The 19,576-nt window shown below is 50.3% G+C and overlaps 8 protein-coding genes across 8 annotated transcripts; 3 read left to right on the top strand and 5 right to left on the bottom strand.

Moving 5' to 3' along the window:
* Nucleotides 1–491: 491 nt before the first annotated feature.
* On the top strand, nucleotides 492–3,870 carry MIND_00009700 (Phospholipase; the record flags this gene model as incomplete). The annotated part of the gene is made up of 18 exons (XM_037357070.1): nucleotides 492–570; nucleotides 623–640; nucleotides 685–872; nucleotides 921–946; nucleotides 1,001–1,209; nucleotides 1,260–1,423; nucleotides 1,473–1,571; nucleotides 1,620–1,717; nucleotides 1,774–1,925; nucleotides 1,979–2,083; nucleotides 2,134–2,175; nucleotides 2,227–2,239; nucleotides 2,291–2,539; nucleotides 2,587–3,070; nucleotides 3,122–3,281; nucleotides 3,332–3,579; nucleotides 3,633–3,740; nucleotides 3,790–3,870. The coding sequence occupies 18 exons, from the start codon at nucleotides 492–494 to the stop codon at nucleotides 3,868–3,870; spliced, it is 2,523 nt and encodes an 840-aa protein (XP_037224980.1).
* Nucleotides 3,871–4,113: 243 nt separating this feature from the next.
* On the bottom strand, nucleotides 4,114–6,321 carry MIND_00009600 (Subtilisin-like protein; the record flags this gene model as incomplete). Its single annotated transcript, XM_037357069.1, has 12 exons — nucleotides 4,114–4,204; nucleotides 4,251–4,563; nucleotides 4,614–4,708; nucleotides 4,754–4,803; nucleotides 4,848–4,935; nucleotides 4,982–5,091; nucleotides 5,126–5,225; nucleotides 5,274–5,305; nucleotides 5,357–5,452; nucleotides 5,505–5,513; nucleotides 5,561–6,022; nucleotides 6,073–6,321. 12 exons carry the CDS (start codon nucleotides 6,319–6,321, stop codon nucleotides 4,114–4,116), a joined length of 1,695 nt encoding a protein of 564 aa, XP_037224979.1.
* A 576-nt stretch (nucleotides 6,322–6,897) lies between these two features.
* MIND_00009500 (BTB domain-containing protein) lies at nucleotides 6,898–8,007 on the top strand (the record flags this gene model as incomplete). The annotated part of the gene is made up of 2 exons (XM_037357068.1): nucleotides 6,898–7,178; nucleotides 7,236–8,007. Exons 1-2 carry the CDS (start codon nucleotides 6,919–6,921, stop codon nucleotides 8,005–8,007), a joined length of 1,032 nt encoding a protein of 343 aa, XP_037224978.1. The 5' UTR covers nucleotides 6,898–6,918.
* Nucleotides 8,008–8,021: 14 nt separating this feature from the next.
* MIND_00009400 (N-acetyltransferase domain-containing protein) lies at nucleotides 8,022–8,810 on the bottom strand (the record flags this gene model as incomplete). The annotated part of the gene is made up of 2 exons (XM_037357067.1): nucleotides 8,327–8,810; nucleotides 8,022–8,278 (listed from the first exon to the last, which is right to left on the bottom strand). The coding sequence occupies exons 1-2, from the start codon at nucleotides 8,793–8,795 to the stop codon at nucleotides 8,022–8,024; spliced, it is 726 nt and encodes a 241-aa protein (XP_037224977.1). The 5' UTR covers nucleotides 8,796–8,810.
* Nucleotides 8,811–9,548: 738 nt separating this feature from the next.
* Nucleotides 9,549–11,841, top strand: MIND_00009300 (uncharacterized protein; the record flags this gene model as incomplete). The annotated part of the gene is made up of 11 exons (XM_037357066.1): nucleotides 9,549–9,850; nucleotides 9,895–10,001; nucleotides 10,047–10,128; nucleotides 10,179–10,364; nucleotides 10,415–10,502; nucleotides 10,557–10,682; nucleotides 10,731–10,995; nucleotides 11,048–11,103; nucleotides 11,163–11,302; nucleotides 11,361–11,452; nucleotides 11,504–11,841. The coding sequence occupies 11 exons, from the start codon at nucleotides 9,549–9,551 to the stop codon at nucleotides 11,839–11,841; spliced, it is 1,782 nt and encodes a 593-aa protein (XP_037224976.1).
* A 1,011-nt stretch (nucleotides 11,842–12,852) lies between these two features.
* MIND_00009200 (uncharacterized protein) lies at nucleotides 12,853–13,366 on the bottom strand (the record flags this gene model as incomplete). The annotated part of the gene is made up of 4 exons (XM_037357065.1): nucleotides 12,853–12,889; nucleotides 12,946–13,174; nucleotides 13,222–13,301; nucleotides 13,347–13,366. The coding sequence occupies 4 exons, from the start codon at nucleotides 13,364–13,366 to the stop codon at nucleotides 12,853–12,855; spliced, it is 366 nt and encodes a 121-aa protein (XP_037224975.1).
* A 355-nt stretch (nucleotides 13,367–13,721) lies between these two features.
* Nucleotides 13,722–14,764, bottom strand: MIND_00009100 (BTB domain-containing protein; the record flags this gene model as incomplete). Its single annotated transcript, XM_037357064.1, has 2 exons — nucleotides 13,722–14,463; nucleotides 14,511–14,764. 2 exons carry the CDS (start codon nucleotides 14,762–14,764, stop codon nucleotides 13,722–13,724), a joined length of 996 nt encoding a protein of 331 aa, XP_037224974.1.
* A 401-nt stretch (nucleotides 14,765–15,165) lies between these two features.
* On the bottom strand, nucleotides 15,166–16,512 carry MIND_00009000 (uncharacterized protein; the record flags this gene model as incomplete). Its single annotated transcript, XM_037357063.1, has 1 exon — nucleotides 15,166–16,512. One exon carries the CDS (start codon nucleotides 16,510–16,512, stop codon nucleotides 15,166–15,168), a length of 1,347 nt encoding a protein of 448 aa, XP_037224973.1.
* Between the last annotated feature and the right edge of the window lie 3,064 nt (nucleotides 16,513–19,576).

Below are 19,576 nucleotides of genomic sequence, written 5' to 3'. Positions count from 1 at the left end.
GAAACCCCCGCCTTCTCCTTCCGCCTCTCCGTGCCTAGTGACGCTTAAGTGACGTATCCCTCACATTTAGAGGCTTGAATATAAACAATCACCACAACTTCATTGTGCTTAAGGAAAGTAACAACAAAAGAGCCTGAGACACCTACAAGAGCAAGCTTACCTGTTGACTTCCCAGTCAACTTTAAGTTCCATAAATGAGAACTTGTTCAGAAAAATGAACCTTAACATTTGCATGCTGAACTAAAATCACAACAACGGCACTCGGCTAATGGCTCGTTGATTCTTCCCGCACTGGCGCCAACAGTCATTCCACCTCATTCTGAGAGCGCCGTTCAATAACGGCGCAGTATGCGCGCTGATCGGGAGTCACCATCAGCCAATCTTTCTTTGCTTTTCACCACAACGACACTGGGCGGCGCAGTTGTGCAAAGCAGATTCCCACATCCCTTTTCATTTCCTCAACTTGCCCGCTCACTGGGGACCAATAAACGATGAGCTTTCTCAAGAAAGTGGCCAAGATTGCAGAGCGTCTGCCTGAGGGCTACCAACACGCGCGAAACGAGGTCATAGGTGTGCTAGCATCGTAATTCGGCACCCAGCATTCCTCTCATTATCATTTTAGGTATCCTCAATCCCAATCGTTCGTCCATAGCAGCTGCTTCTACCTCCGCTTAAGGCTCTTAGGTCGCCATGATGAGCCAGAGGAGAAGGCCATGGACCAAGTGCGAGCTGAAATCAACGCCTCCCACCGATTCGAGTCGTTCGCTGATGAGCGAGGAGAGAACACTGTCAAGTGGCATATTGACGGGCACGATTATATGTGGGCTGTTTCGGAGATGCTCGACAGTGCTAAAGAGTGCATATTCATCCTCGTATGTGTCTTTACAAGCTTTTGCCCTCGATTTTGACCTTTTCCGTAGGACTGGTGGCTTACTCCTGAGCTCTAGTGTGTCATTCCTTCCCCTCCGCCATCGTTATAACCCTTATGCATCTTTCACAGTCTTCGCCGTCCACCCTCCCAGTACCCTGAGTGGCGTCTTGACCGTTTGCTTCTGCGTAAAGCCGAGCAGGGAGTAAAGGTTCACGTCATTGTGTACAAGGAGGTCACACAAACCATGTCGATGAGCTCCAAACACACCAAGAATACGCTTGATAATCTCCATCCAAACATCGTTTGCTTGCGCCACCCCGATCACATTGGCTCCAAAGGTGCTTTCTGCTGAACGAATCTCATCTTCGGCCTTGACAACGTTCCACAGACACGGTTGAGTTCTGGTCGCACCACGAAAAAGTCGTTGTCGTGGACAACCATTATGCGTGTATCGGTGGACTCGATCTCTGCTTCGGACGCTGGGACACACATACCCATCCGCTTGCTGATTTCCATCCCACAGACCTGTCACTTACTCTGTTCCCGGGCCAAGTCAATACGAATTCATTTTACTGCCGCACTATTGCTCAAGTATATCCAGGACTATAACAACGGCCGCATCATGGACTTCCAAAACGTCTACAACTATGCTAGCAATGCGTTATCAAATCTGGAGAATGCTCGTATGCCCTGGCACGATGTAAACCACTCTTTTCTTTCACTCCCACTATGTTCACTCAGAACCTAGGTTCATATGACTCTCACAGGTCCGTCCGTTCTCGACATTGTGCAGCACTTCGTGGAGCGTTGGAACGAGATCAAGAAGCGCAAATACCGCGAGAAGGAGTAGGTTCTGGTTCTTCCATAAATTTTAGTTGCTTATGATAGTTTTTTTTTTTTAGGAAAGTCCCGGTACTCGCTCTTCCCCACAATGTCGAGTTTGCGCCCAACGAAGCGGTCGTGCGACATCCCCACAGGGAAGCATGGCACTCGATTGGTCACCATTATAAGCAACGCTGGCTGGGTCTTCCGGACGAGAATGACCAGGATGCGGGTACAATTTACTGTTGTTTATTGCACTCTCGTTTCGCTGACCGGTCTAACTAGCTCACTATGCCAAGAAGAAGATTCCTGGAATGAGGGTGCAAGTTATTCGCAGTGTCAGTGACTGGAGCCACGGAGTCCTGACAGAGCACAGTATCCAGAATGCATGTGCGTGCCATTTCTTTTTGTTTTCTCCTTCCTCAAACATTTGGCTACAGACTGCCAGCTCATTCGCGAAGCAGAGCATTACATCTACATTGGTGAGGGTTTCTTTATTTGCGAAGCTTGGAAGTTAACTAAGATGAACACAGAAAACCAGTTCTTGTATGCTCGGCACGCCTGGTTCCGTTCATTGTCATTCTAACCCTCACGTAGTATTTCTGCCACACACGATAAGGATGTCGTGAAGAATCAAGTCGCGGCAGCCTTGGTTGAGCGCATCGTTCGCGCTGCCCAATACGACCACAAGTTCCAGGTTATCGTTGTCATTCCCGAAGTGCCAGGCTTTGCGGGGAATATCAAGACCGAAGGCGGGCTCAAGACTATTATGGCCGCCCAATACCGAACTATTAACCGTGGTGGACACAGTATATATGAAGAGGTTCGGAAAGCTGGTTACGACCCGTAAGTTCCTTAGTTCTGGACTTGCGTCGCATTGACCTTTGCAACAGTGCCAAATACATCCGCTTTTACCACCTTCGTTCGTACGACAGAATCAACGCACCTCAAACGTCTTACATCCAGCGCATCGAAAACGAGAGCGGTCTCAAGTACCACGAAGTGCTCAGTGCTCTCTCTCGCAGATGGATTGGAAAGGAAGGCGGTGACCAAAAAACGTTAACGTATGCGCTCTCAACACAGACCACCGAGGGGCTTGTTGTTGCTGGAAATGATGCGGCAAAGACGGAGACGGTGCCGATTCCCGAGACGGAAGAGGAGGCGCATAGTATCATCCAGCGGTTCGAGGAAGCCGCGAAGGCCGTCCGGGGAGACAACGATGTGGCCGACAATGTTGCTCAACACATGCTGCATGACCGCACCAGCCTTTTGGACGAAAAGTGGCTGGGAACCGAGCAGGAAGAGCTGGATGCCTATGTGACCGAGTTGCTCTATATCCACAGCAAGCTCATGATTGTGGACGACCGTCGTGTCATTGTAAGTGTTGAATCTTCCTTTTCGTGGAGTGATTGCTCACCAAAAATATAGATGGGTTCTGCTAATTTGAATGACCGCAGTCAGAAAGGCGATGGGGACTCAGAAATTGCGCTGGTTGTGGAAGATACCGACATGGTTGCTTCGAGGATGAATGGACAGCAATACCAGGTGGCTAGGTTTGCGACATCGCTCAGGAGGAAGTTGTATCGAGGTCTATATTCCTTCTTCCTTAATTCCACATTTAACCCGGTTCTGATTCAGAACACCTTGGCCTTATTGCTCCCCAGTATGCAGGCAAACACGACAGGCGCCCGACTGATTTCATGCGACCGGCGCCACATCCGAACCCGAACGAGATGGAGGACAGGGAGGACTGGATGGTTGCAGATCCGTTGTCAGATTCGACTATGGAGCTTTGGAATACGACGGCAAGGAAGAACCGCGAGATTTTCACCGAGGTGTTCCAGCCGGTGCCGAGTAATTTGGTCAGAGACTGGAATGGCTACGATGTGCGTTTTGATTTTTTTTGGTGGGTTGTGTGACGCTGATGGTTTGAATATAGGTCTACGTCCCGAAGGTCAAGGCAGGCCATGTCGTGCCCAATATTCCATTGGACCGCGTCAAGAAGCTGTTGTCAAATGTCCGCGGTTCGCTGGTTGATGCTCCTCTGGTGCGTGGTTGTGTCGATTTTGAGAATTAAAGTGTTCACAATGGCAAAGGACTTTTTGATTGACCAGAAAGACTTCTCGGATGGGCCTGAGTGGGTTAAGTTGAATCCCACACTGCCCATCTATATCTAAAATAGCTCAAATGTTGTAAATTATGTGTTGATCTTGTGTGTTACACTGGGGGCAATGCATATGGCAGTCGGAAAAAGGGAGATCCAATAGCAGTTGAAGAAAGCCAAAGAAATCTTTGTTCAAAACAAATCTGCTGTTGGGCCCTGAAAACTGCCATTTGCTATAAGGATTGCACTCTGTGTTCCTCACAGTGTCTGTGTTGCACTAAGAATAATCATGACAATTACAACAAAGTTTGCGAATCTACGATAACCCTGCAGCGATTCTCATGGCAGCATAGTTTGGTGTGCCCATTCCTGTCACCGGGTCCCAGCCTGCCATTGCAGGGAAGCCGCTGTTGGGCTTTTAGAACTTTACAGTGGCAGGTCAACGTCACACACCTCGTTCCGCAACCGGGGTTATTGCCTGTCGTGATATCATTGAACATCTGTGGATTAGCATAGATCCACGGGTTGAGCCAGCCCAGGACGGGCTTGCCCGCGCTGATCAGCTCGTCATTCAGGAGGCCAATAACAGAGGCAAAAATTGGAGAGGAGCAGGATGTCCCGGCGACGGTGCCGGTGCGACCGCGCTGGACGATTTGCACCCGCTGGCCTTGGGCGGAGACATCTGGGAACGCACGCCCGCTTGCATTGAACTTGCCGGCAAACGTGGTTCCGAGCTTTGCAAGGTAGGCATTGACAGCGGTTGATTCTGGGTGTTTGACGCGTGAGATGGGCATGACGAGTTTGAAGATTACTCACGCCATGATTGTTGAGGAAAGTAGTTCGAGAACCCCCCAGCAGACAGTTCGGCCCCACGTTCTGGGACATTTTCGGTTGCCCCAACAAGGGTGATACTTAACAAACATAAAATATAGACGGAAAGAGAGCATATAACTCACAATGCACAAGTTGGGAAGGTCGGAAGGAATGTCACGCCGCATGTTTCACCCTGGGGTTATTGAGGGCAAGCGTTGTTTGACTTTTTGGGCTTACAGGTGTTGCTGCAACTCCACCATCGCCCGAAGCGTACATTAGACTACTTCCCCGGGCTGCCAATTGCATATAGGCATTGCACATTGCGCTACCAGAATAGATCAGCCAACAGCTAAATTGGTTGTACAACTTACACAGTGAGTGGCTGGGAAAGATCCATCTCGGTATTGAGGCCATAGCTGATTGTCAGGACTTGCGGAGGTGCTGCCTCTGCTAGGAGGGCATTGACAATATCCAAGAAACCCTAAGATATTCAAGAACGGAAAAGAAGGGTGTACAATACTACTTGCCTCATCTGGCCCATCCTGAGTCCGTGTGCCGACAGACACAAAGTTGACAGGGACACCAGTTGCCAGACCAACGGTGTATTGGATGTCCCTGAGCACGGTAAGCAGTGCTGCAATCAGGGAGAAAATACTGGCTCACAGGTCCGCCTCGATACCTGCTTGGTTCAGAGTCTGCAATTATCAACTATATTGGACTTGTAGATAGAAAGTGGGTAAAATGACCTGCGAGTTGGTGCCTCCATCAACAGAGGTTACCGCGAATGAGGTTGTTGGTGACATGTCAGGACGTTGAGCGCGAAGGAATTGTGTGAGATCAGCCTGACTGAAGCATTAAACCACCACCACAGTGCAAGTAGACAGAAGTGGAAACCTGATTCGCCTGATTGAGGTCAACACAGAGCCTGCAATAAAATAAGGAAGACAAACAAATTGGTTGCCAAAGCCCGCAACGCCGATGGAGTTGTTCTGGTTGACGGCTGGCGTTGTTCGAATGTTGTATAAGGCTTGGAGACATGCTGGAGTGATCGTGGTGTTGCAGCTGGCCGGGGGAGTGGCTTCCGGCTTAGGGACCACGCCGTTGCTGGCGGTGAACATGGGCCCCGCGCGCATGGGTCGCGAGAACGATGTTGTCGGCGCAATCAGGTTGATATGTGGGGCCAATTCAGCGGGGACCGCGTACGCGAGAGTGCGGATCGACTGCTTGCCGCTTGGGACATGGGTGAAGATATTGAAGTCCGCGTTGAGCATTTCGTTTGCCTTGCTGACAGGAACGGTGAACGAAACCCAGTCTCCAGCATGTGTCAATGGTGTTGATGCAATCCCGTGCTCTGCGAGCCATTGTGCAACGGCAGATGTCGTCTTTTCAGTAGGACGCACAAAAGACTCTACCTGGTGTTGTCAGTAACATGCTACTAGTAATATCGTACGAGAAGGCGCACTTGTTCCTTGCTCAGCCATTGTCCGTAGAGTGGGCTGTCGGGGAAGCTGGCCGCATTTAGAGCTGTTTCAAGGCCAGGTAAGTCGCGCTGGGCAAGGTTGATACGAAGATTGAGTATTTGTTCTGCCGGAGCGACACCCGAGTGGACGAAGTCGGTCGGAACAGAAGTTCGACGATCGAGAACGACCAATTTCCGGCCGGAGACTACGGCTGCGACGGATAAAAACGCCCAGAGACCAGAGAAAAGCATGAAAGCCGGGGAGTTTGCTGCATCACGACAACAGAGCGATTAAGAGCAAACGGCACTGCTCGATTTCATGCTACCGATAACAAGGAAGCCTTGACTTCGCTTTGTGTAAGCATGAGATGAGGGGGATGATTTCTCGAGGTGGGCAAAAGATTTCTATAACCAGAAAAGAGGGCAACAGCTGAGCGTTGGCGGAAGGAACCGAAATCTCGACAAAGATATTGACCATGCTTGTACCGGTTTCTGCTCCCACGCACCGTCCAAAAACATAGTATTATTGGTATCTCCTGGGAAGTATGTCGTTGGTTGGTGAATATAATGGGTTTCTGCCGGTCCCGGGTGGCTGGCGGGAAACCGGTGCGGACTTGAAGCTTTGAATCCTCGGCCTTTGAGGTTGCCACCATCGTTGAATCACATAGGAGTTCTTCCGCGGTGCGAGCTCGCCAGCATCCAACGCCATTCACAGACATGGCTGGCACACTGCCCTTGGCTCACAAAAGCTTTAAAGGTTGTTGACAAGCGCGCGTAAGTCACAGTCACGGGAATGTCACGGGAATTGTGACTCCGACTTGTGACTCCGTAATCCTCTGCTTAGCGATTATGGACGTCGATTCCGAGCAAACGGAGCCCCGCCACATCGAAGAACTCTGGTTTGAGGATGGAAATATTGTCGTACAAGCGGGCTTCGCGCAGTACAAAGTCTTTCATGGGATGCTCGCCCGCCATTCAGACGTTTTCCGCGATATGCTCTCGTTTCCTCAGCCTCACGAGTCTGAGCTCGTCGAGGGATGTCCGTTAGTGCGCCTGCCGGATAGTGAGGTGGAAGTTACACCGTTTTTAAAGGCGATGTTTATCCCAACGTGCGTGTTTCTCATTCATGCTCGGATGTTATTTGCATTGCTAATAAGAAAGGGTAGGTTTCTCGAGCCCTACCCTGCTACGACCGACTTCATGACTATATATGGATGCCTTCGCTTGAGCAATAAATACCAAGTTCATTTCCTGCGTCGTCGCGCTCTCATTCACTTCGCCTCTCGGTACCGGACGACACTAACCGAATACGATGCACTTAGAGTTTCTGGCAACGAATTGGCTCCAGGAACAGCCTCTTGGAAGATTCCTTATAGCGACAATGAAAGAGACGCATCGTGGGTTGTCTGTTCATTCTCGCTCGCACGCGAACTGGATGTGCTATGGGTCCTTCCAAGAATCTTCTATGTGCTTTCATCCCCCCAGCTCCGAGTCTTTCCAAATCTCTTCCACGGCGTGGATTATGAGGGATTACACTGTTCTCTCAATTTTGATGACCAGTGCCGTTTGCTGGAGGGAAGAGAGGCTAATTTTGAGCAGATGCCAAAGGTTTTGGGTTTTCTGCATTCAAAAGGCTGCGATCTTGCGGAGAGCTCTGGACACGACTCGGAGCTCAGACGTACTCTGGTGCAAGAAGTCATGTTGAACGCGTCTAATTACCCCCGGAACCTCTTGAACGTTTGGGCTCATGAAGACTGGTGCATGTTTACTGACCCCTCAGAACCGTGGTGTCAAGAATGTGTGACCAAATTCGAATCGCAGCACGTTTTAGCACGCGAAGCTTTTTGGAACCAACTGCCAGAGATGTTTGGACTGCCAAAGTGGAAGGAACTCGAGGCAATGCGAATCGCTGCCATTGGGAATGTATTCGAAGTGTGAGGATGTTTATGTTATCAGCATTCGGAATGAGTGTATGTCCAGTCAAGTACATGCAGCCCTCGCCTCTCCCCGCGAATCTCGATGGCGTCTTGTAGCGTGGTCGTTAATACGAAACCATTCTTTTCGAAAACGCGCACACTGCCGGTATTCCCGATGAAAGCGGAGACATGCATTTGCCGCACTCCCATTCGTGGAATGGCCCACTCTGTCATGAGTGTCTGGATTACAACAGACATGATTCCACGGCGGTGATGACTTGAAGCGAGGAAGTCTGCCAGAGCTTCATAAACACTTGACTAAGATTGAACCAAAAACCAACCCGATAACTGCCACACAATCTCAGGGTGTCCAGTTGGCAATGCAGCGTTTGCTTCCTTCAGTCGTTCACGTTCTGGGGCCTGAACGTCCCACCAGTTACACCGCTTGATTGTGATGTTTCCGATGAAGACATCGGTTCCGTCCGTCTGCATCTCACGAATGCTTCTAACTGGACAGTCTTCTGCAAAAACCAGTCCCTCGAGGTCGACAGTGTTTTCTAGCTTTTCGATGACTTCATTTGAAGAAGCAGTATACTCTTCAACAAGAGCCTTTGCATCAGAGAGTGTGTATTCCTCCGCAGGCCGTCCAAGCCATGGATAGACCTCAGGGTCGTTGATGATACCAACCAGAGCGAGAGCGTCGTCAGGTCGAGGCGGAGTCAAAATGAGGTTGTCGTGCGGAGCTGGCAGACGCAGGAAAAGTTCTCCAGAGGTAGCGCTGCGCTTGAGAGGAAATAATTGGTCCAACATGATGCGGGGATGAAGGTCGCCTTGCGTTATCATGCCACAAACTCTAATCAATTGGGCGACGATTGGAGCGAAATTCCTGTCAAATCACGAATCTGCGGTCTGTCACACTCTGGGTCACACTCTGTCAGCCTCAGGCAAGACCGTGACGGCTTTGCTTTCGTCCATTCTTGTGCAATGTGCATGCGTTCCTCTCAGCCATCCGCAGTTCGAGTCCGCAATCCCCGTTGGTAGTTACACGGCGCTAACGGCGCTGATCGGGTGTCGGAGCATGATGGCTTCAAGCAGTGCCCTACAGTATAGCGCGCTGCGCACTTTTTGAGACTGCATCTCATCTGTCACCGTCGGTGGACCTGTTTGGTACTAAAGTTAAAACAGAATTATGCATGCCTGAACACTGACTTTTTGTAGATAGGTTGCTTGCTCATTCTGTCCGCGGCCGTCCGCCAGATCAGAAAGTTAAAAAACTTGGAACGACTTGAACGCACTGCTAGTACCTGGGTCCTGAACTGCCTGCTGCGCGGGCATCCACGCAATACATCGAGAAAGTGCTGCCGCTCAAGTGATCCACAAGGTATCGGACGTTCTCACGCTTCCAACTGAGAATCGCGATGCTAACTCAAGTTTATCTATAGTAGTAACACCTTTTCATCATGGAGGGTATAAAGACTCGACGACCTCGATACGACAGGACCACATCCTTCTTCATTTCTTGTTGCACTCTTTCTTCTCCACGTCGGTGACTCGAATATCACCATGTTTTTCTCTTTCTTCGTACTGTCGCCCATCTTTCTTCATTATGCTCGCGGGTTGAGCATTCCTCGTGACGTCACCACTCTTCCTGCCCCACTTCGTACCGTCGATTGCTCCACGCACGTCCCTCAGCCCATCCAACTAGCACTCAATGTTACAACATTTCCGGGCCCCTTGCCACCGACGCTCGTCTGTGGGGAGCTGGACGTCCCGATGGACTATTCAAAGCCCATGGCGCAGGACAATACAATAACCGTTGGCTTTGCCATCAACCGACCCCAAAAGCCCGCAGGCTTGATGCTTTTGTGAGCCGTTCCAAGTATTGTGATTCCAACTTGACCATAGACAGCCACGCGGGCGGTCCAGGGCTCGATGCTGCCTCCGCCGCATGGGCAATTGCACTGAATACGTCAGATGCAGCGGCATTTGCGGGACTGGAGAATTTCGACTTTCTTGGTGGGTGTTGTCGCGTCCTCTTTTAACTCGGCTCAATCAGACTAGCGGTCAACACTCGGGGAATACAGTTTTCCAATCCACTTAATTGCACGTCCAATACCTTTTACAACAACGTCTCGTTTGCTTTGTACGTATATATGGCGCATCTTCGTTGTCTTCCGTTTGAATTAGTCCCAGTCCTTCAACCCAGGCCGAGTTCGACCAATACCAAGCTGCCACCTCCAATTTCATTCAGTCGTGCGTGAAGAACAGCAGCCCGCCTGGTATCGTCCAACATGTGGGCACGGCTGAGGTCATTCAAGATTGGGATGCTATTCGGGCTGCGTTAAATTACGAGCAAATCCATTTCGTCGGCGTCTCATAGTGCGGACATCAAATTCCTTGTTATGAAATTACTCATTCCATTTGTTCAGTGGGACATTTGTTGGTGCGGCTTATGCTGCCAAGTTCCCAGCGCGTGTCGGGAGATTTATTCTCGATGCCGTTATACCCCATGGAATGGTATGAGTGCCTTTTTCCTCGGTCGCTTCCGAGTTGGACTATCATTCATCCTAGCCCTTCCAAGACATGATTACAGACCAGGTCGCAGCGATAAATCGCTTGCTCCTCCGCGCGGATGCCTTTTGCATGATCGATCCGTCATGTCCATTTCATAGTCAAGGCAAAGGCGGAGTCGTCACGGTGGGTCCCCATATCATTCTCAAGCTGGCCACAATGTTAATTGTGTAGGCCTGGCAAACTGTTCTCTCGCATGCCTTGAAATCCCCGCTTCCGGCACCTCAATGTGGACCGGGAAAGGGATGCAACAACCCGGTGACCGCGACAGACCTCCGTCTCGGCGCCAGTGTATTCTTCCGCGCAAATCCAGATTTTCCAGCGTTCCTGCAAGCGCTTGATCTGGCGCTTAACAAAGGCGATGCGAGCAAATTTGCATATGTCCCAGCTGCAGACATCAGAGAGAGTGTCGTGGTCCCGCTCCTATGTTCCGATCTGAGTGAGTGTCGCTCCGAGTCCTGAGTGAAGAAAGACTGATATCGATTTGAAAGAAATCACCGACAAATCGTTCGACGCTTTTCAGGCATTTAGCACGAACTCACAGAAGGTGTGATATCATTCACCACAATATCGAACTGAATGGAACGGCAACTTAATTGTTATTAGAGCGATCCGGCCAAGATGGTCTATGCACAAATATGGCAGTTTGTGCTCATGTGTGACGCGTGGCCCTTTGAGGCACCGGAGCCAGCCAAGCTACCAACAAACCTACCATTGTTGTGGACAACTTCCGATTTTGATCTCAAGTATGTTGTCAATATCCCTGTCTCAAGCGTATTGTACTGACGACTGGGAACTGCATAGTCTTCCAACAGAGCTCGCGACCTTCGCATTCGAGCAAGCGCCCAACTCTACGCTGCTTATCCGCCACGGAGATGACCATGTTTCGTTTGATCGTGAGCCAATGCCCAGCTAATTGTTTACCTGCATTGACAAGATTTCTCTAGTCCCGAATCTTCCCTCGCACAAGCTTCAGATTGATTTTCTTCGGACTGGAGCATTCCCGCCGGCGCAGGACAACGCCAATGTCACCGTTATTCCGCCAGGCGGCAAGCGGTCATCAGTTGCACCTGATCCATATGCGGTGCCTTTGGGTCTCGTTGCTGGCGATTTCAGCGCAGTCGAAAATAATTTACCACAATCTGCCAGCATTCATAAGCCTGGCAGTGGTTCTGGGCAGAAGAGTGATAGCCAGAGTCTTCTGAATGGCCAAAACTTGAAGGAAGTAGGTAGATATGTGGTGTTGCTCCAGTGCTTGCTTTGCTTTAGTCTCTCCATCCTCTAGATCGATAAGTTCGTTAGATGCAGGCTTCGGCTTATTCTTCAATTGATAAATTTGACGCGGTCACGTGCACCAATGAGCTCGCTCCCTTCAATCTCAGGCTCCGAGCCCAGATACGAGGCCTGTACATATTTCTGTATCTCCTGATCATGAGTTTCCATGGTCACGCAGGCCCGCAGGCAGCAGTGATAGAGTGATAGGGCTACCAGGCCGCCTCGTTTTCTATGCCATCTGCATGCTAGTATTCTCAATTTGAGAGGACAGTTGGCTCAAGTTTGGCAACATTTCATCAAAGTTTAAATTTGGAAGCTGACCCGGAATCTCAAATTGTTTGTGCACCTTGGGTTTATACTGGCCTGTAGTATGATCGTCGAGTCGCCGATAACTTGAATAATAATAATAATAATAAAGCCCCAACTTGAACTTGAGTATAAGGCCAATAAATGGCAAACACGAGTACTTGTATTATTATAAACAGGACAAACTTCAGTAAAAAACCGTAGCCCACTTAGCCTCATCTACGGATGCCCACCAAGCGCGATCCATCTGCACAGAGTTGTACTGCAGCAACCCCCAGTAGAACTCTCCGAATTGCGTTGGAATCACGACAAAATCTAGCGCCACACCAGCTTTCCGAGCGAGGAAATCCGAATCATGAACAAACCCAGACTGTAGCCCGAACAAGGGTTTAGACCGGTCCGCTACCAACACTTCAATGCAGGGCGCCAGGGCGCGACCTGCCGATAGTCAAACACCAATACAACATCTCCGCTTGAGTGTTGATCCAAAGCCATGGCAGCTTGACCGTATTCTTGCGATTTGCGCCGACAATATCGTAACGTACCTGCAAATGGACGACAAGCAGTGAGTCATCAATCAGCATACAAAAACATAGACTCACGCACAGTCCAGACTGGTCATTAGGGACCCCACCGCGTTCAAAAAGAAAGATGTCATTGAAGTAGGCTTCACTCTGCAGACCTATCGGACCTTCTCGCCTGAGTTAGGTCCTCACTACAAATGTGAAGTGGTGTTGCGAAGCTTGGTAAACCTTGACGGGACATTTTCCAAAGTGAAATTGAATTTTTTTCGAGACAGACGACTCACCACTGCTGGTAGCAAGTCGCAGCAGCTAAACGAGCCGCATTGAAGCGCAAAGTCCACGAAGTCTCAAGCGCAAAAGCTGAGGAAAAACGCTGGAAGCGGATGCGAAGAAACGCTAACCCGATAGCTGCGCGTTTTACTGGTAAAGGGAAGGGGAAGGAGTTGGCCGTCGACAGCGAGTCTGACGAAGGGCAACCAGCGACGAGAATGAAGCTTGAAGGGGCCAGAAGGGCTGCATTTGATTCAGAATGTACAGAAAACTGATTGATATTCTTATACTTACAATACCCAATGTCGTTGAATTGTGCGCAGCACGGATAGATTGAAGGAAAGGTGAAGAGAAGGAACGGCGAGTAAAGCTGAAATGCAGGAAAGAAAGATTCGAAGTGACGTGGGACGGTTACATAATCTGCTGAGGTAACATCCTTGGACAGCAATACGACTAAGTCGGAAAACCCTTCAATTTCGAGTCACAAAAAAAGCTGTAGGGTTAGGGTTGAGACTACAAATTTCATTACAAAAATAGAATCTCTCAAGGGGAAAGATCGAGGTCGTGAAACGCGGACGACAGATATTGATAGACGATTACATAAGTACTCGTAATGACATCACAACTGAGTGCTGGGCAGCTCAAATTGACATCAATATTGTATGACTTATCATGATGTTCACGATGCTCAAGGGCTTCGGGATGGGCACTACATTTCCACCGAATGCACCCAATCTTTCAAGATAAGAATTGTACGTGTTACTACTAGTACATAGGACAATTCAGGAGATTAGCAAAACATATTGGGTCCGATTGCATTCGTTTTCGATAACTCGAGTTCCTCCCACGATGGGAGACCAAATAATCCAGGCAGATCGTCCCAAAACTTCTGGGTTGCTACTTCGTGCGATTGTATGAGAACATTGAAGCATATCTGACACAGCTGTTCTCTTTTCAAGGTCTGGCGAAGTACTTCCGCTGGGGCGGAAAAGAAGAGAATTGGGAGGGGAAGGTCAAGATTGTCCATTGCCGCCTTAAGGATGTTGCTATTGTTCAATCTCTGCCGAAAACAACCTAGAGGGTCGGTGCACGATGGAATGTCAATTGGGTTTGCAAAGGAGAGTGAAATGCTCTGGAGCACTGCTTTGTTCACGAGAGAAGAACCACGAATAAACTCCGGAGGAAGTGATGCTAGGATATTCGTTTGGAGAGGCGGCTCCGAGAGCCAAAGAAATATGTGGGGCAAGATCCATGGGATGCCAATCGTCTGTGCAGTGGAGACAAGCTGGAGTAGGATGTTTGCTGTAAGAGTCGCAGGCTCTGATACCCACGAGCGTTTGTCAAGGATGGAGCGACCATTGTCGGCAGTCTCCGTAACACGCGCGACATAATCACTCATAGACATGGCAAAACCCGAAGACAAGTGGACTAGAGCACGGCGCAGGAGATCTTCTACCTCGTACTTGTGAGCCAGTCGGAGACAGGCCAAGAGGGTCTCGAGGTCGATGGTATTGGGGAATGCAGGGAAATGGCTGGGAGACAAGTTCATGGGAACTTTTGGACTGTATTATGGACTCACCTGGGGTGATATAAGGCCATGAGAAAGTTCCTGGTATCTGCTTCATCATCAGGGAGCCGTAGCACGGGGCATTCGTCGATGGTCTCTGCATCTGCAGGTTGGGGAATCGAAAGCATGTCACGGAAAATTGGAGACCGCAAAGAGAGGATTCCGTGAAAGACTTTAAACTGCGCGTTTCCGGCTTGTATGACAATGCTACCATCGGAGAACCAGAGATCTTCAGACCGAGCGATTGCATTCGTTACTGTGCTCATGAGCGCACGAAGAGCGAGTTAATGCTGTGACTACTTGTGACTTCAAGTTTTGAGATCTGATTTAAAACGGACATCTAAATCAGTGTTTCGCTCAAGGGCCAAGGCCTTATGTAGGCCAGGGAGTTCTGCAGATGAAAGAGTTTGATTGGAACAGTAGCAATACTTAGATTTATTTAAGATGTCTTACCAGCCTAGTCGTAGAAATGCGGAATGGTGGTACAGCCGTAAGTACAAATGGATAACAATGCAGATAGATGTGTGGTCAAGTACAGTGAAAAGAGGTGTCGCAAAACAGTGCAAAGAGGAACAGAAAATGGGAGCAGGTAGCAAGATGTGCAACGAGAAAACATGAAGATGCGCAAGACCTGAATGCAATGCGAAAATCAGAGAAAAAGCAGACCTTAATCGATACCAACGTCCATCGCGTCGTCAACGTCAAGCGTTGAGCCCTCTCGTAGTTTTGACACGCCCTGACCCTTCTTCCTCCCGCCCTTGCCTGCATTCCCCTCCAGCCGCTTATGCAGGCCACGCTCTCTCCTCCGCAATATCATCCGCGCCACAAGCTGCGGCAAACTTTTCGAGTCACCGACAGCCGAGCCAAGACCGGCCAACCCTGCTGGGTCATCGTCCTTGGAGGCGGCGAATGGCGGGCTTGGGAAAGCTTGACTGGGGACAATTCCCAGTTCAAGTCCAAGCAGCGCGTCCGTCTCCCGTGCCAGCTCCTTCGCCCGTTTCCGTCTCAGCTTTGGCTGCCCCGTCGATGCGGCTAACTCGGTGATGGTTGATTGTGCACGACCACGGACGGCAAGCAGCTCTTCCAGTTCCGACTGCACAAGCGCTTGTGGTAAGCGGTCGACTAGTTCCGCGGCAGTGAACCCGTCGAGAATTGACACGTATGGTGTCTTAGTGCGGGGATGGGCTTGAGGTAGGTCAAGGCAAAGAGCGTTATCACTAGTGTTATTAGACGGTGGCGATATCGAAGGTAGATCCAGATCATCGTCTTCGAACATGGGGAGGGACGAAACGGAACGACGAGAAGGGGAGGCCAGGCCACCAGGGCCGGGGCCACACTCCATGTCAATGTCGAGGTCATCTAGGTCTGATGCTGGCAGCGACGCAAATGCCATCAGTTTCGGAGAGGAATATATCCATGGAGGCTCTTCGTCTAGTTCTCGGAAAGACGGAGCTGGAGACAATGGCATGGGGTCGCTTTCAGGCGAAGACCAGAAAGGTGACGGTGGCGAGGGTGACTCTGCGAAGTCAGTTTGGTCGCTATGATCGCCGCCAGCTGCCTCTAGATAGCCGCCCACTGACATGAGCACGCTGTTAGCGCCGTCAATCGAGTCACCAAAAGACTGGTCTGGCCATTCTGGTGAAATTGGCGAAAGCAGTTGAACTTCGGAGAGTCGATACGAGCCGGATAGCTCCGGGATGGGAAGAAGGAGGGTCGCATGCGGCAGAGCTCGCGTTGGTGGTGTGATCGTGGGCGGTGGGGACAACGGCAATGATGCCGCGGAGGAGGTAGTTTTCGTGTGAACAATCGGAGAATCGAGGATGCCTCCGATTGTGTGGGTCATGGGCAGGGGAACGCTGTATTGCGAGGCCGTTGGAGGCGGGGAGGGATAGAGCGCGCTAGGGTCGTGTGTTCCGTTTGGACAAGAATTAAAGCCAAAACGATGGTCAAACTCCAGTCTCGACGGGTTGGAGGGGGAAGAAAAACCATCATGTTCTTCTGAAATCATTTCCATTAGCCTACACAAGATAAGCCTCGCGCAAGCGGTGGAGCCAGAGAAACTGACAAAAGTCTAGGTTCTGGCAATGAGCTTTGCGCAAAGAAATCCAAGAAAAATGACCCAGAGTAAAAACACGCACCGTTACACGGTCTAGAGTCTATGTCGGTCCATACCCTCAAGAGGGGTTGAAATTGAGTACAAATTGGCGTATGAGTAGTGTTTGGTCGTGGTGGAAGAGTAAGAAGAGGGTCACAACGCATCACCGCGAGGCCAGGGCAATCACGAGTTGCTTCCGACCACGACAGGATTATTGGAGTCCCATCGCTTCTTTCAATTGTACATGCGGAAAACTATATCCAGGATACTGGGCAGCAACCACCTCATTAACAGCCGGCGCTCTTTTTGCAACGAGGCATTCACAACTTGACCACTGACATCCTCGAATCAACTTCCTTGCTATCAGGCGCCTTCCCACAAGCAAGAGGCTTGTTTCTTTGCAGAAGCCTTGCTCGCCCACTTTGGATACTGCAACGTGGGTCTTCACCGCGCTGCTTGTGCGAACTTCGACAAGCCCAACTAGTAAACTAGTAAGTACAGGCAGGAGGAAAGGTAAGACGTCGCAGTGAATACGACCATGCAGAGGACATAAGAGACTCAAAGCTTGAAGGACGTGAACTTGAAGTCTAAGGCGAAACAGACCGGATGTTTTTGGTCAGGTAGCTGGTTACTTTGAGCAGGAGTCAAGGTCAACAGTTCCCGAGTTCAAGTTAGGTCTATTTTCTTCGTTGCTTACTATCTTTCATTTGTCAATCTATGGATCCCAACCCTCGATCTTGGGAGCTTCAAGAGCAACGCGAAGCAAGGGCAAGGGCAAAGCAAAGCAACTTAGGATCTCTTCGTTGATCATGAAGTCGCGACATCGAGCACTGTATTCGACGTTCGGTCTGTTGAAGTCGTGTTGACTGCACAGACCGTAGACACGCCCTGGATCCTACCCCACGAATTGCCTCAAGTCGCAGGCTCGCCTCTTCCCCCATGAATGCCCTTGCATCGTTTGGGTTGCTTATTCCCGGAGTTGCAAGCGAGGGTGGCCGGCGCCTCGTCAATGTGTTGAAAGCATTGTTCCCGGGGATCTCTTTCTCTACTCCGTTTGACACTGAACTGAAGAGTGCCTCCGCCATAGATTAGATGGCAACAACCACATACGATAGGGGTGATGGACAATATAATTACTCACCAACTGGCAGTTCCTCTTCAAGTTGTACTTTTTTTTGCAACTTCCAGCGACAGAATTCTACCGGAAAGGAAAAGAGGCCAGCATCATTCGTGGAGAATACCAGTGTTTTCGGGCTCTTACAGAATCGCACCTAGCGGTAAAACTGCAAATTTGGGACGATTTACACCTGGCTTGTTTGGTCTGCAGCCTGACAATGAGTCCGGCTACACCGTCTGCCGTCGTGGGAAGCGCTGCGAATGCCCAATCCAAAACTAATACTATTGGGTCAAAAATATTTGGCTCGTATGCTATTACTTCCTTCGCAGAACCATTTAATTGTACAACTGGCGAAATGGGAAGATATGGTAAATTGCGTCCTGGTGAATGCCTCACGACAAAGGCTTCCTGATTTGCGCCGCTCGAGAGTGGGATAAAGGAGCAAACTCTTGCCGCATTCAACGTCGTGCGTCCCCTACAGGTTTCCGAGGCGATGCCTCCAGAAGCTTTCGGTACAAATACCAAATACCAAATACCAAATAAATTACTGCAAGGTCCCAACCTGGAACGGCAGCTCCCGTAACTACTTACATAGAGTACCAATGTAAGCTACGGATGTCAACGACTTCCACCGTTGTGAACAGGCAGTCATACCAGTTCGCATTCTGCCGTCTCGCAGTTTCCGTTCGAAGACACGAAAAGCAATAATATGAAATTTTACCAGGCGCCACGCATACACCTGCCAGACTATGCACCATAAGACTATCATCTGAGTACCCCTCCCCCAAAATCCGCTACATACGCGGGAGGTAGCCACAGTGGTGTCTCTCCATACAAATCCATGACCTGTTTGGTGAAGCGCGCCACACGAGAGATGATTTCCCACCTCTTCTCAATCATTTGACTGTGCAGCAGTGCACGCAACACCTCCACCGCGGGGCCTTTGGACAACTCTCGGAAATCGGGCCAGTTGGTCATGATATCATGCAAGAACTCCGCTCGCATCTCGACTAGCTCAGCACTCCCCTGACACACGAGCAGGGCGTGAGCCTCATCTTCCACAGCTTGTAGGCAAAGTCGGCACAGTCGCCAGTGGCGGGACACAGTCTTCCACGGTCCCCCTCCTCGGCGCAACCTCTCCACCGCCAACTCATGATCTGAGAGCATAAGACGGACCAGCGCTGTGCGACTCTCGGCGTTCACAATACGCAAGTAATCCCGCCGAAGCAGCACCACTTCCATACTCCTTCCGCGTGACACCATTTCCCGCCGACCCTTCAGGAAGTCAGTCTTCACCAGGCCGTAAATTTCGCCTTGGAGCCACAAGTTGCAGAGCGACGTGACGTTTGCTATCACCCTGTCCAGCGTCTTCTCGGATAGCAGGTCCTCCCATTCCAACTCCAACCCCATCGGCAGGCTCCGTAGCACGTCACGTAGGTCTCCTGCCCAGCCTGAGTAGCCGTCCCGAGCAAGAGCAATCGAATCTTGATATGCCCGGCCAGCCAAGCTGATATCCTCTGACTCTGACCACTTCACAAGATATTTGGCATATCCGAGCGCAAGCAGAACCCGACGGTAGCGGATAGGCATCACCCCAGTCTCTGTGAATAACCCTGCCACCACTGAGCGTGCAGACAAGCGCAGGAGGCGACGGAGGAAGTGAACCTGAACCTTCTCTAGATGCTCATAGTCTGTTCTTCCCACATCCAAGACCACGTCACACCCCGAGATGAGATGAGGGTCAACCCTGGCCATGTACAACCGCAACCCTGTCGCCGGGTTCCATTTTCCGACATGACGTTCAGCTGCAAACGACACACGCGTCATCATTAAGGCTTTCGATGCCTTTAAACAATACTGTTTTCG

Source organism: Mycena indigotica, assembly GCF_014461135.1.
Source record: "Mycena indigotica strain 171206Taipei chromosome Unknown Mind.scaff0001, whole genome shotgun sequence".
In the NCBI taxonomy this organism is placed as follows: domain Eukaryota; kingdom Fungi; phylum Basidiomycota; class Agaricomycetes; order Agaricales; family Mycenaceae; genus Mycena; species Mycena indigotica.
The sequence above is the reverse complement of the archived record's forward strand: the minus strand, read 5'-3'. Positions and strand labels throughout refer to the sequence as shown.